The 15,563-nt window shown below is 35.8% G+C and overlaps 3 protein-coding genes across 3 annotated transcripts; 1 reads left to right on the top strand and 2 right to left on the bottom strand.

Annotated features, from left to right (window-relative positions):
* On the bottom strand, window positions 1,537–3,959 carry LOC109717898 (pectinesterase QRT1). The gene is made up of 5 exons (XM_020243854.1): window positions 3,599–3,959; window positions 3,170–3,365; window positions 2,282–2,488; window positions 1,902–2,137; window positions 1,537–1,797 (listed from the first exon to the last, which is right to left on the bottom strand). The coding sequence occupies exons 1-5, from the start codon at window positions 3,916–3,918 to the stop codon at window positions 1,650–1,652; spliced, it is 1,107 nt and encodes a 368-aa protein (XP_020099443.1). The 5' UTR covers window positions 3,919–3,959; the 3' UTR covers window positions 1,537–1,649.
* Window positions 9,225–13,280, bottom strand: LOC109715601 (ATP-dependent Clp protease proteolytic subunit 6, chloroplastic-like). The gene is made up of 9 exons (XM_020240716.1): window positions 13,159–13,280; window positions 13,022–13,065; window positions 11,776–11,845; window positions 10,975–11,179; window positions 10,711–10,776; window positions 10,336–10,476; window positions 10,200–10,253; window positions 9,782–9,874; window positions 9,225–9,691 (listed from the first exon to the last, which is right to left on the bottom strand). Exons 1-9 carry the CDS (start codon window positions 13,278–13,280, stop codon window positions 9,644–9,646), a joined length of 843 nt encoding a protein of 280 aa, XP_020096305.1. The 3' UTR covers window positions 9,225–9,643.
* On the top strand, window positions 13,440–14,208 carry LOC109715574. Its single transcript, XM_020240670.1, has 3 exons — window positions 13,440–13,778; window positions 13,842–14,017; window positions 14,110–14,208. Exons 1-3 carry the CDS (start codon window positions 13,688–13,690, stop codon window positions 14,206–14,208), a joined length of 366 nt encoding a protein of 121 aa, XP_020096259.1. The 5' UTR covers window positions 13,440–13,687.

Genomic DNA, 15,563 nt, shown 5'->3' with positions numbered 1-15,563 from the left:
GTAAAAGAGCTCTCTTTTTATTATTTCTTTTTTTTTTTGGTGTACTTGTCTTGAAGCTCCTACCAGATGATACTTGTATCTATAAATTATATGCGGAATTTTAATTTTGATGTCCTTAATAATTTCTAAATTTAATCAAATGTAATTGAAATGTCAAACAAAATTCTATTGCATATCAATTAAATAATTTTTTTTTTATTTATTTCTGTGCCTTACTAGCTACAGCTTGATATGTTATAGTTAACAAGTTACTAATTAATAATTAGTAAATTTAATTGCAGGGTGAAAAATTAGAATATTTAAATTCAAATTAAACTTAGTTGAATTTTGAGCTAGCAATATTAGTTGAATATTGCTTTTGAAACATTTGCTTTATACTTTATTGGATTTTTTTTTTTGTTGCATCATCTAATAGTTTGCTGATCTAAGCTTCCTAGCAAGTAAGGTAAAATCATAAAAATTTTCACGGATTTTTCTTTAACTTTCATTTTTCATAAACAAAATCCACAAATTTGGAAAAAAAAAAATAAAAAACTTCTTTTTTGAGAATCAAATAGATTAAAAATAATTTTTCGGCCAATAAACTATTTTTTTAGATTTTTGTTTTTCCCTTTTTTAAGGGACCCAAACACCCTCCTAACCTGGATAACATTTACCATAGTGGATGTCACATTCAAACATTCAATTTGAATTTGGAGTACTTTGTTTTTGTTTGTTTTTTTTTACTTCTAATTGTTGGGTAGGTGAGTAATTAGGCACATAATTTGGGTCTCTCTTTTCCTAACTAAACTCCTTGATTGACCTGACCTAACCATCTGATTTGACTCTCTTAAGTTTATCAGAATAGAACACTTTTCATTAAAAGGTCTCAACTTAATCTAACCACAATTGACCAATTTGATTGTCATATAACTAAAACTAGACATTTTATGTTGTAATTACAAAATATATCTTTTGTGTAACACTTGCTAGTTTTAGTACAAGCTATTTGCCACATTTATGTGAAAACTAAATAGAGAAATCAAATGTATGGGTATAGTGTGTGTTTCACAAATTAATGTACTTGAAACAATTAATACTGTTACTGGTAATTTTCTCTCTGAAACTAACCGTTTTTCGCGCACGCGCGTACAATTTTAACAATTTTAACGATTCATCTGACGAATTCGAGTCGATCTCCATGATGACCATCCGAAAAAAAGTTGAATTGAAGTTGTGTGGGCATGTGTATGATCTCACGTACAATTTTAACAATTTTAACGATTCATCTGACGAATTCGAGTCGATCTCCATGATGACCATCCGAAAAAAAGTTGAATTGAAGTTGTGTGGGCATGTGTATGATCTCAATTTCATTTTCTCTCAGGTACCTATCTCTTTTCCATTTTTAGCACTCAATTAAAGTTCAATTACCTAAACAAATGATTTCTCTCAATTCACACAGTGAAGTGTATGTCATAGTGTTCATGCCCTGTTGCTTCAAACCCCTGTTCTCTAACTGCTCTGATTGTAATGGCTAACAAACGTGCGACGACGATGACGACGATGACGATTAGTTAAATCGCGGTAAGTATTGAAAGGCTATGTTACAATTATGTAATGTTCCTCTTTTGTGCATCAGCAAAGACAAAAGGAAAGAACAAAAAAAGCTACAGGTTCAGCCATTGTTCGCCGTCGATGAAATTCCGATCGAGGAAAGGTCGCGCTTCGTCGTAGCTGAGTGATCTTGCCCACGGCACTCTTCTTCTCGAGTCGGCGCCTTTTCCTCTGCAGTTGTACTCTCCGAACCACGCCGTCCTGCGGAAAAATGCAAACCATTTAGGCCCAATTTGAGCTGATCAACTCAACCAAATCTGGCTCACATGTTGCAGTACTAGTAGAATCTGAAAATGAGAACATACCTTGCCCTTGATGGGTCTCCCCAGTCACTCCACCCTTCAGGAATGATGATACCATCCATCTCACAATAAGAATAAACCACCCTTGCATACCTTCCCCAGGCCCTCCCCAGGTAGTTCATGCCGGAGCCCGTTATTCGGCAACTAAGAAAAGAAAATCCCGAGTCGTCCGACGGCGAATCCCTCTGCGACGCCGCGATCGCCCCGTAGGTGCTCGCGACGGCGTGGAGCCTGCAATTCTGCTTCGAGATCATTATATCAGAAATCTCTCGACAGCTCACGCAGAAACCATAACTAAACTTTCTATCGGCAAACATCTGGCTTCTGCTTCTTGATGTATATATAACTAAATAGCGAGACGGTCGAAATTTTTTTTGGCTAACCTGATATAGGGATCTCGCGTCTCCGAAAATGAAATCAATGGACCCTTGGATGTAGCAATCAAAGAAGTAATGCCTCCCACTGTGATCAAAGAGTGTGTCCTGGGACCCCAATATGTTACACTGATACAACATGGCCTTGTCCCCTGAGAGCCTAAGTGCCACTGCTTGTTCTCCTACTGCTCCTGGTGAAGCCCCTGGAGCTGTGTTCTGCACCATTTATCATTATTAATAAACCATTCATAGATACAGAGTAGATACATATATGTTGAATATAAATACATACAAAAAATAAAGTCCGGCTACTATACTCTTATGAGTACGATCGTCTTCGTACTTATAAGTTGTTTTTAATGATAGAGCTTCCAAATCGACGATCCGTATCATTAAATATTATTTAGAGCATTTAAAATTTTTAGAAATCAAATTTTATAATTTTTCAACATCATTTACCTTACGATCAAAAGCTTACAAAATTCATAATTTTTGACGGCCGATATGAAATATTTACTAGTTTAACGGTGTAAAAGAATCGGAATAAGTTCAATTTTTGATAAAAAATTCTATTCACTACCTAAATAAAGATCAATAACTCCGATCTTAAATTGAAGGATTTGATCATCCATTTTTAAGATGTCGTTCGATTTTGACCATTCATTTTATATCCGCTTGATAGACTTTATAATGATTTCGAAAAATTACGAAATTTATTTTTTAGAAGTTTCAAATACTTTAGATCATGTTTAACGGTATGGATCGTCGATTCAAAAATCCCAACATCAAAAATAACTTATGAGTATAAAGGGGCTCGATACTCATAAGAGTATAGCAACCCTACTCCAAAAAATATATCGTTTTTTGATAATTTAAGCTTTTGAAAAACAACTGTACCTCGAAAGTGATTCCGTTCGCGCAGAAGTAATCGGATTCCACTGCAAAAGAGGCCGAGTAGAAGGTTCCGACGGCTTGACCGTCCGTGTCGCGATCGGAAGCCCTCGAATGCCATGAGATCACCGTCGTCCTCGCGCTCCCCGCCTCGCCGATCAGCGAGATGTACGGCTTTGTTATAGGGATGGTCACCTTCTCTCTACGTTCAAAAAAATATATGCAGTGAAACTACATGAAACATATATACTGTAGTAATATTGATTCACCAATTGAACAGTTACAAAAAAAAGACCATGAAACTGTTGTGAAATATACGAAACAATTGAGATTTTTTATAAGCTCATCATGATGTGAACTTGAATTAAAAGAAAAATAATTAATAATGTTAGAAATTTGATGTGACTGNATATTTTTATATTTGATAACTCTCACCGGTACACTCCGGGGGAAACAAGGATCTTAACCCTCTCATTGTTACCGTCCGGGACCATGTCCACGGCTTCTTGCACCGTCCTCGAATCCCCCGACCCGTCGCGCGAGACCACGATGACCCGGCCGCCGCCCCCCTCACCCGCCTGCAGCCCGTTCCTCTTGTTCGAGCTCACCGTCAAGTCGTCCCACGAGACGAAGCTGTCGTCGACCGCGAGTGATCCGAACCACGCTCCGCGGCAACTACGGGTGGTAGAAGTAGTAGAGAGCATGAGAAGAGCCCATGCAATGATGAGGCTGAGAACATTGTAGGGAGCATCCATGGCGGTTTGTAAATGTTGGTTTTTTGGTTTTACTTTGATTGACGAGGAGAGTTAAGAGTTGGGGGGGTGTTATATATAGGGAGTGGAAGTTACAAAAGGAATGGAGGCGTTGAAGGGGTGGGGAAGAGATGGTGGAATTAAATGAAGGGAGCGTGGTTTTTGCCTCTCTATATTAGATTGAGTCCATGTGTATATAACGGTTAAAAGAAGTTGGAAAGATTAAGTAAAAAATAATTAAAAAAATAAGTGTTTAGATAAGTGAAAAAAAAAACTTAGTGGGGAGGGAAAGGTTGATCATGATTTGTTCACCAACAAATATAATAGGGAAAACTTCAAACACCCCCCGTAATTTTGCACTTTCTTACTTCAGTACCATATAGTTGAAAGTGTATCAAGTTAGTACCATATGGTTTCGCACTTTCTCTCTTTAGTACCCTGTGGTTTAATATTTCGTTAAATTATATACAAAAAAACTTCAGATACTCTATCTAGATTTATCGAATATTTATTTTAGTACCCTTTAGTTTTAACTTTGTCAGTGATTTAACGAAAAAAATACTCCGAAATGAATAATAAAAAGAGAAAAATAAAACCACAGAGTACTAACTTGATACAAAAATAAAACCACATAGTACTAACTTGATACACTTTAAACTACAGGGTACTAAAGTGAGAAAGTACGAAACCACAAGATACTAACTTGATACACTTTAAACCACATAATATTAAAATGAGAAACTGCGAAACTACATGGGAGGGTATTTGAAGTTTTCCCAATATATATAATAAAAGTAAAAGGTGAAAATGTATGGAGATCCATAAATTGATTATTGGAAAAAAAAAAAATTCTGTGTACTAGTTATATTATATAGGATATATTCCGAATTAATTCTGTCGTATTGTATTGTGTAATATGATAAAGAATCACTACAACAAAATTAGGTTATAGGGACACATGTTTGGGACACTTTTGAGTAAGTGTCCCATTTATCCTAAAACTTAAAAAAATATCTACTAATGCCTAAATATAAAGTCCAATCCAACCAAAAATAAAAGATTACTCTACTCAATCCACCACACCCAGTCCATTTGGTTCGATTACAAACAGAAAAGAAAAAAAAAAAAGAAAAATCAATTACCATCTTTTCTTCTCTCTTCACTCAATCCACTGAAATTCTAGACGAAGAGCCTTTCCTGTCGTCCTCCTCCGCCACCGCAGCCAACGAGATAGAGTTTCGGCGGTTGTTAAATGCTTAAATAAGTGTTGGTAAATNTCTGCGGTTGCTAAATGCTTAAATAAGTGTTGGTAAATTAGCAGCACTCTTTTAGGTTATAGCGACACTCTTTAACTGTCACTATATATCTAGCGACTCCACATATAGCAACCATTTTTAAAAATGTCGATAATTTTAGATAGCAGCACTTTTTTGACATGTACCTACATTTAAAAGTGTCGGTATAGACCGTTTTTGTTGTAGTGAATTTAATTGGGAATAATATTGTAATTTCATATTAAAATGTTATTTAAACGAAACTAGTTTCATTTGCGCGCGATATTGAGATTTCAGATTGAATATTGCTATTTTTACGTGAAATAACTGTAATAAAAAAAAAAAACTTTCTGCTAAACTTTAGATTTTAGGTAGTTCAACAAATGCTTTTTTTTTCCCCCTCTTTTTTTTTTTTTTTCACTCTACGGGACTAGCTAGAGTCCAACTTCTCTTTCTGAAAAAATAACTTTTTGACAAAATTAAAGGCCGATATCTAATAGAACTACCAAATTTGACAAAAGAAGAAGGTGATTAAGGAGTCTCCATGCTTTTTTACCAATAAAAAGTTTTGAAAATTGGCCTGCATCAGTGATGAATCCGATGAAGCGGCGCATTTGGAGCCTAAAAATTACGATCAAAGTCAAAGTCTTTGTCTGGATTTTGCTGTGGAATAGATTACTCACAGCCGACAGATTGCTCAACCGGGCATGACTGTTGATCAACACCGTGTCCTCTATGCTGTGCTATCGGAAAGCTGCGACCATCTTTTCTGCAACTGCATCTTTGTTCGATACCTTCTCCTCAGTGCAGTTGGTTTGCAAATACCCGGCAACACCCCAGGAGACGTTCGAAGCCTTTGGGCTGCTACCTCTGCCATTCCGACCGAGTTGATAAGATCAAAAGGCTTCATCCTTCTAGCTGCGATATGGTGGGTGGTTTGGAGGGATAGAAACAACTCTGTTTTCCAGAGAATTCCGGCCAATGCTATTCGGTCACTCGAACGGGTCGACCTTTTGACGAACAACTGGACCGCGCTGCACTAACAAGCTGCTAGTCTTCCTCCCTCCTTTTCCTCGCTTCTTTTTCTCTCTTTTTTTTGTTTCTTCCTTTGCCTTATTTTCGGAGGCCTTAGTTGCTTTCATCATGTATATTTAGTTTATTTTACTTAATGAATAAAGCAGGTAGCTCGCTACCTTTTTCTCAAAAAAAGAAAAAAGTTTTGAAAATTTAGATTGAGAAGGGTTGGGGTGGTTAAATGAGTAGTTAGAGAAGAGAACAGTTAAGCCTCATTTGTGCCACGATTGAGGCCGCATTGTTTGGCGTAATTTTCAACTCCATTTTGGGCCATCTCTTTCAGGTGATATTGATGATGATGATGAGTCCATTTCATGGACCAAGAAAATTAATCTGGTAATTTTAGGGGCCATACCATAACGCAAGGTCTTATATTTAGGTAGAAAAGCATTATTAGATAGCTAGGAAACTAATGATAATAAAGTATATTAATTAGTTAATTAATTAATTAACTACCAAGTTGTGTTTATTAGGCCTTGTTGGGGATTGACCAATTAAAACCTTAGGAACTTTTATGTGTGGTGCAACAACCTTCCAAAAAGAGCAACTCAAGTCAATGATCGTTGATCTTTCCGTGCCATTAAGTAAAACTAATTTTGGGTCTTTTTCAACTTTTTTGGTTTTTTTGCGCGCTCTCTCTCTCTCTCTCTCTCTCTCTCTTAATTTTCTTTTCTTTTATTTTTTTAAGAGAATGGCGACATGCTAAATGCTTACCGTTTTGTTCTCTTTTAAAAAAATATGAATTTAACTGAAACTATAAAATAACTAGGTTTCGAATTTGAAATATTGTATATTTGTTTCATAATTTATAATACATTTGATTAGGTCTATTAATCTTTGGCTTTGTTACCCCTCTCTCTCTCTCTCTCAATTCTTGTATTAAAAATTCTATTTTCTCTTTCCAATTTTGATAGAAAATGCTAAATTTCTCAATCACGAGCGAATCAAATTGGGAAAGGATAAATTGCATGGCCAAGTCCAACAACATTTGCTCCACATTTACTCAACTTTTAAATTGGTTATTTGAATTTCTAAACTTTTTAAAGCGTCCTTAAGTATGAGCTCTCAATGCTAGCTTATTTTTTTTAAGGCCAAATTACAGAACTATTATAAATATTTTTTTTTTTACTTTTACTTCCTGATTTTTAAAAAATTATATTTTACCCTTTTAAAATTTAAAAAATATTTTCAAAAGGTACGGCTTTAATAGAGAGAGTAAAATGACTACATTATCTTTCTTCTATAATAAATAAAAATAATTTTAAAAATATTTTCAAAGAGTATGGCTTTAATGGAGAGAGTAAAATAACCAAATTACCCTTACTTTTTCTATAATGAATAAAAATAATTTTTACTATATTTCTGTCAATTTGAAGGATATTTTTGATATAAATTATAAAAAATAAACGGAATTGCAAGGGGGATAATTGCAATAACTTGATTTTTTTTTTAAGAGAGAAATGTAACATGACACCGTTTCATTTATTTTTTATATATAAACTTAGCTGGAAATATGAATCAATTAAGATTCAAACATGAGACATCGGGTACCAACTATCAAACTCTTTGCCACTTACGCTAGGGACGGTCAGTACAACTTGAAATGTTGAGAGGGTAAAACATATGTTTTTAAAAGTTAGGGAGGAAAAAGTGAAAAGTATTATTTATAGCTTTTTGTAATTTAGTCTTTTTTCTATTCCGAAATATAACAGTAAGTAGAAAAATAGTATGTAGTGCATGGGTGTATAGATGTGTTGTTTGCAGCGCAAGCAATAATAATTAATATTTAAGACAATTATGAATAATATATCGTCTTTGATAAATGAATATTGTATATAATCCTTTTAAATCTCTATCACCCTCTCCTTAATTTTCTTCATAAATATGTATTGAGATTTATGTATTACTGGCCCACAGAGTGTAGTCCCGGCCTATATATATCACGCTTAATTTTTGGCTAACGTGGAGCTTTAACTAAGCACTGTTACATATTATTTACAATTTGTGTCAACACGAATTCCAAATTTGGTAACTTTTTTATCCATCCATTTTTTCGGTTTTATATGGAAATCCGCAAATCTAATGTGAAATATGTTCTTGGTAACATTTGTTTAATTATCTCAATCTCAACATTATCAAGAGAAAATCAAACTACCAAAGAATAAAATGTAAAATAGAATAAAGTTTTAAAAATAGAATCCTATATATCTCTAACGAAACTCGGATTACACCTTACAACAGATTATATATATGAATTCTATTTCCACACCGCAATGCTCGGACACCCTTAACTTTTTAGTTTTTTTGTGAGAGAAATTCTGGTAAATTAAACTAAAAATTGGGTATTAATCCATGAGCGACTTCATCAAACTTACTAATCTCAATAAGGTTATAGAAGCGGTATTTTAGACGTTCTATGTTGCACAGGTACAGCATTGGCAAGGACCGTGCAGGGTGGATCTTGCTGCCAGAGAGCGGCCAGCTGCAGGCGGTCGGTGACATCTGCGCACACAAGGGCCGACTGACGTACTCCCGGGTCGGGGAGAAGGGAGTGGAGGTGTTGCTGCGCGAGGACACGCGGTGGAGGAAGGCTCACGTGAGGAGCTGGAGCGAGATGGACGGTGCCGGAGCCGACGCCTTTGGAAAGAGTTTTGTACTACGAGGTAACGACCGGAAAGCTGATGTACACAGCGCAGGTTTTGAAGTTCCAGCAACCAAAAATCTTCGCTTTGCAGAAGTTGCGAGAGCTCGTTGACATGGTTTTCTCGTATCATAATAGCATGGTTCCAGTGCCCCAGATCGTTAGAGTAAAGAAGAAACTGGACACAGAGGAGCAAAGACCATGGAAAAAAAAAAAAAAAACTTCATGTAGCAGAGTATGTGTATGAACCGCATTTATCTTTCTTTAAAGATGTCGTAGTAATGAAAAATATAGAAAAATTCACCCACCAACACATACAATCACGCATGTCAAATGTTTTGTTTATATAAATTAAAAAAGCAACAACAACATATGCGGCTGCAGGGGTGGAAATGAAGCAGAAATTTGCAATTTGTAAAGTCACAATTGCCGACAATATGCGGAAAATATTTTCAATAACCATCACTGGAGACATCTATAAGCAATTCGCACTATTTGGACTTGTCTTCGAGAAAGAAAGTTAGGCAATCGTACTTCTATTGAAAATATAATCTTGCGATAACCCAATTCACTAATCGACTATAATTGCCTCACGCATGGGTCTGGTCCTGAGCTCAAAAATTTTGAAGCAAATGAGTACTTGGACGAGCAACTAGTAGACAGTGTATTTCCAATTGATCAGAGATGTCCTTCGATCCAATTTCAGCAGCTTTTAAGGGTTAATCTGCATTTTTTTTTCCTAGTATTCTGTTTCCAGAAGTCCATCAATAAGTCCAAACTCTAGGGCCTGGAGAAGATAATCGAGTGTGAGAAAATATTAAACTGTAATACAAAAATGTAGTTAAGTTCATGAGACTTGAAGAACAGAAGTGTTTACTTCGGATGCGGATAGAAAACGATCCCTTTCAGTATATTGTTGCACTTTCTCTAAAGGTTGACCAGTAAAAGCAGCAAACATTTTGTCAATTTTCTGCATAAAGATTAAAAAATTAGACAGTATATATATTAGAAACATGACTATAAAAAAGGTAAAAAGAAAAAACAAAGCTTCTCTTACCGTAGTTCTCTCCATCTAACAACTACTCAGTTCTTAATAGTTCTTTTCTACCTTGCAATTGTGCATTTTTGAATTATTATATGACCAAATAAATATCAGTTTTTTCCTTTTTTTTTTTTTTGTCATTTTGACTCAAATATAGGTTCAAAGAAGCAGCATTGTCAATCAACAAAAAACTCATTGTTTTTCGCAAAACACAGTTGAAATTTTCAAGTAGTCTTCTCTGGAATAAACTTACATGCCGAGATTGAACAGCTTCATTCACTTGTCGCCTCACGTCTTCCACATGACCCTGGAACATGGTCATTAAATCAAAAACCAGAAAAGGATTTTTATCAACCATTTATCATGCCGAGTGCGGTTTAAAATCATACCCCACATCCACTTTGTGGTTGATGTATCATAATTCGAGCATTTGGCATTGCATATCGCATCCCCTTTTCACCACCAGCAAGAAGAAGTGCACCTTGGCTAGCAGCTACACCAAAGCATACGGTTCCCACCTTGGGCTTTATCTGTTTATTCCAAGAGCAAGTGGTTGTTTAATGCAATTGTATTGAAAATATAGAACTTGTTGGAGAAAGACAAATATAGACATTAAGAACTTTGATGGCAGGTGCATGATCCAAGAAAAGCAGGAGAAGACAAAAAGAAATTTGCGCAAACAATTTTACAAACAAACAGTTATAGCATATTTCGGGCACAGATGAACTATATCATAACTATAAATCCACAATTTCAGATCTTACCCATGACATGCAGTCATAAATTGCAAAGATTGAATAAGTGCTTCCACCAGGGCAGTTCAGGTACATCTGGAAAAGAAGTATCTCTTTCAGGTAATAAAACTTGGATGGATGAGAGAGAGAGAGAGAGAGAGAGAGAGAGAGAGAGAGAGGAGAGGGGATAGAGATTGAGCGAACTAGTGATCTTTTATTCAGCATTAAACATTGTTATTCTAAAACAAGTATAAAACATTATAATTTGCAGAGTACGTGGGAAATATACTAAACCAGAATATCAGCATCCTCATCGACAGCAGTAAGCGTCAAAAGCTGAGATATAACACGCTGTGCCACTTGTGAGTTAACAGGCTGGCCTATGAAGATTATACGGTTACGGAACAATACAGACGACAAATCTAATGGTCCTCCAGGAGTCACAACAGCAGGCATTATAGGTGGATTCCCTTTTTTCGCTTCAATGACTGCATCATACCTGCAGGCAAAATCAAGCTTTGCGGCCTTAGAGAAACAACAAAACAAAACTCTATTTATAGTGACAAGCACTTGGCTGAAATTTAAATCAGAAATCGAAGGCAACAAGTTAATAACACTCAGCAGTTTACTCCTCTCCACCTTTGAAGAATAATCAAATAAAGTTTAGCACAAAAAACTTACTAAATTAGGCAAATATATGTCACAGAAGAAATTAATCTCAGTATTTGGACTAATAATATTTTTTATTTTCATCATCTTTTTCCTTTCCTTCCATGAGTGGGGCTTGAGAATACATGAATTTTCCCATTTTTAAATGATGGTGGAGACCCACGCCCAACAAAGAAATCCTCAGTAGGAGCCAAGTCATCTAGGTTATATAATAGAAATGGTAACAGTAACAAAATTATTTCATTAAGCACCATATCATAATACACACAAAGATAAAATTTACTTAATGGAAAGCAACATATAAACCACTTCACCATAACAAAGTGCAAAAATGGAAGAGAGATAAATCAAATAATATCTCTATAAGATTCTACAACCAAGATAAATAGGTTAAGAAAAATAAAATAAAATACTAATGTAACTTACTTTGAAGAGTTATATGTGGATACATGTCCAGGAAGCTTAAGAGAGGCACCAGTTGTTTGGCCATGCAATCCTGGGTGCAGTATGAGAGTTTTTATGTTAGACTACAACCTCCAGACTAATAGGATACTCCGAGACCTTACAACATACAGGAAATACAAACCATTGGCCATGTTCAATTTTATGTCCAGATCTGATGAATCATCAAAGTATACAATTTGTGCTCTAGCAATTGAGAATTAAATGGTGGAGCATACAAGAATGGATTTGCTATTTCTTTTGTACTGTTTTCTATACAAAAATCAAAAAAAGAAAAGGAATTGTCATGTATGATTATAGTTTTGACATGTGCAACATTGAAAGAGTTCAGATTAAAGGAGAAAGAAGGTAAATTATATAAGAGTTGTACACCCTTAGTCATAAAAAAGCCAAAGAATCAGACTAAATGCTATTCCATTAATTCTTATCAAATAGTGGTACTTATTACCTTCAAAATGCATAATAATAACGAGAAAAGAAGAACTTGCAAACTGATGACTACATTAACATCACATATCCAACTACAAAAGTCGTGAATTTCCGGTCAATCCAATTGCCAATTCACGATAGATTAAGATGGCTTGAATTTTATGTCTGCCCTGATAGTCTACTCTTCCTCAAAATACGGATTCAAACCCAGCTCGTAAGCAAATGCAACATTCAGGGTAACTTAAAATCACAAATTTAACATTATACTCATCCTTACACTAATCAAACGGGCTCTTAAATCAGATAATTCCTCTCTCCTACAAAATAGACTTTATCATCAACCCACCATCAAAACACAGCAGGAAATTCTCCCATTTCTCCATAATATCAATTGTAAGGAGATTCTGATAATTGAACATCATTTTATACAATTATCAAGTTCCCTTCTCACATTGAGAAGGGAAATTCTGATAATATCAAGCGTAAGTAGATTCTGGAAATTCTCCCATTTCTCCATAATATCAAGCGTAAGGAGTTTCTGATAATTGAACATCATTTTATACAATTATCAAGTTCCCTTCTCACATTAATCTAACTAATTACAGTCCAAAAAAAGAAGTAAGCAAAAGAGAAAGGAAATCCCCTACTAGTGAGCACAAAATCGATCTAAACCCTTAACAAAATGATTCATCTGATTATCTTCTACCAAATTTTCTCGGTTTCCCAAAGCAAAAAACATAATGCTACAATACTACATAAAGATCGTAGGGATTGAGCTTACCTCGATGATTCAGGGAGCAGGAAATGGTGAAATTGACCGCGTTTCTGAGAATTCAAGTATATATAAAAAAGAAAAAAAAGTAAAGGAAATGGAAATTGGAGAGAGAGAGAGAGAGAGAGAGAGAGAGAGAGAGAGACCTGCGAGAGAAGGCGAAAGGAGAGAGGTGGCCGGAGGAGTCGGTGGCCGCCAAGCCGAAGGCCTTGCGGGAGTGCTCCTCCGCGGGCGAAAGCTTCTCCCCGTTCTCCGTCGACGGCGCCATTGATGCTCCTTCGCGAGATCGCTCGAGAGATCGCGAGAGAGAGAGAGAGAGAGAGAGAGAGGAGATTCGAATGAGGGAATCGTGAAACACTGGGAAAGAGCGTACGCTCGGGGCCGTTGCATTTATAGCGGGGCTCGGGGTGGGGTGGGGGGACAAAAATTTTATGGACAGCATGTCCAAAAAATTTTTTTTGGGGATGCTCCGGATGCACGCCGCGTGGCTGAGGAGCAGGCGTCCATCTCGAGGCTCCCTAGAGGCGATCCCAAGTTCCCAACTCCCAACTCTACGCGGGAAATGAAAAAAAAAAAAAAAAAAAAAGCCACCAAACCTCTGGTTTTCTAGAGAGAGAGAGAGAGCGAGAGAGAAAGAAACAGAGAAGAAAAAGCCATGGTGAGAAGAAGCTGTTGATGAACCATGGTGAGAAGAAGCTGTTGATGAAGAAGCTGTTGATGAAGATTAAGAAAATGGACAACACCTTGGACAAAAACCCTAATCAATGTAAGAACTTTTATTACTATTACTATTATTTTAATTATATTGACTTTAAAAAATGTTTGCCAGATATGGAAAAGCAATCAAGTCTATATGAATTCACCAACCAAGAATTTGAGTCTTCTTCTACAAATTTGGTAAAAGCAATATCATGTGGAGAAGAATTGGTACATTCTAATAATGAATCCTTCCCATTCAATATGCCAAATATTAGCTCCTTGCCTGTTACATCAGCCGAAGCAGTGGTAAATATCTAAATTCAAAGGCTTAATTTGTCACTTATATGTGATTTTTTTCTTTTTTATGTAATTTTATTGATTAATGTTGATTACTTTAGACTTATCTGCCAACTGGATATTCTGTGGAAGATGAACCCAAAGTTGGTATGACTTTTATATCTGAAGAAGAAGCTTGCATGCCTGCAGGTCGACTCTAGAGGATCCCCGGGTACCGAGCTCGAATTCGCCCTATAGTGAGTCGTATTACAATTCACTGGCCGTCGTTTTACAACGTCGTGACTGGGAAAACCCTGGCGTTACCCAACTTAATCGCCTTGCAGCACATCCCCCTTTCGCCAGCTGGCGTAATAGCGAAGAGGCCCGCNGCAGTACCAACGGTCGGACAACTCCCTCACAAGTGCAATCTCTCTCAAAAAGGAATGCTGATGAATTATTACATTACTTGGGTCGGATTGGGTTGGGTTGGGTTTGGATTAGATCGATTTGATCGACGTTGACTAAACTCGAGCCGTACTCTTTTAAGTATGTTCCAATTAATACTTTCGATATTCGAACTGGCTTGGAAAAGCAATTTCAGATCTTGGTCGAGTGGCACCGAAAATACAGTACAACTATGCGGTAGTTACATTATATCATTTATAACGAATTAATTATATATTTTTTATAATAAAATATAATAAAATATTTTTAAAATTATAATAAAATGGATAAATTTTAGAGGTGCATTTTGATTAGCTACAGGGATATTACGTCGGCAATGTAACTGCACATTCTAATTTTTCTTTCAAAAAAACGGTGCCATAATTATTTACATCTATCTTTCAGTTAATGAAAAATTATTGTTGATATAAAATATTATTTTCGTACATCATTGATAGGTAAGTATGGTCATGTAACATTTTCTAATAGGTTCTTATACATGCTCCCAAAATGTCACGTGAATTTATCAATATATTAATATCCTACCAGGACACATTGTTGGGGATCAGTATCACAACCAGTTTCCACCGTGGAAAGGGCCACTAACTGTTTTTAGCTATTCTTACTAAATGCCGTTTTTTGATTTTTAAGTTACACTATTTTCTATGGCCACAATTTTTCTATACTCTTTTGTCATCGTAAAGTGAAAACTCACTTAAAACAATGACTTAAAAAATAAATAAAATATAAAATTTACACCCACTTTGCGCCCTATGGTATTATTTTTTTTTTTGAAAAAAAAAACTAAAGTTCACTATCAAACAATTTTCAAACACAAATAAAGTGTACTCCAGCTTTACTCATAATTGAGCAGTATCACTTATTGCCAATAGCGACAAAGATAATATTGTCATGAATGGAATCTGCATGTTTGCAAATCATATAAAAACTAACTAAATTCAGTGAAATAATATTGTCACTGGACAAAATTTTCTACGACACTACATTTAGAATTTGTCTGCACACGCGGCGATCCTGCTCCCCATCAGGAACAGGATCAATCACAACCATTCGGTTATAATAAATAACATCACCTATAAAAGGGCTAGTTTTGTATAGGGTTAGATTGCGT

Source organism: Ananas comosus, linkage group 1, assembly GCF_001540865.1.
Source record: "Ananas comosus cultivar F153 linkage group 1, ASM154086v1, whole genome shotgun sequence".
Classification (NCBI taxonomy): Eukaryota; Viridiplantae; Streptophyta; class Magnoliopsida; order Poales; family Bromeliaceae; genus Ananas; species Ananas comosus.
Note: the sequence above shows the minus strand (reverse complement) of the source record. Positions and strands in the feature narration are given on the sequence as shown.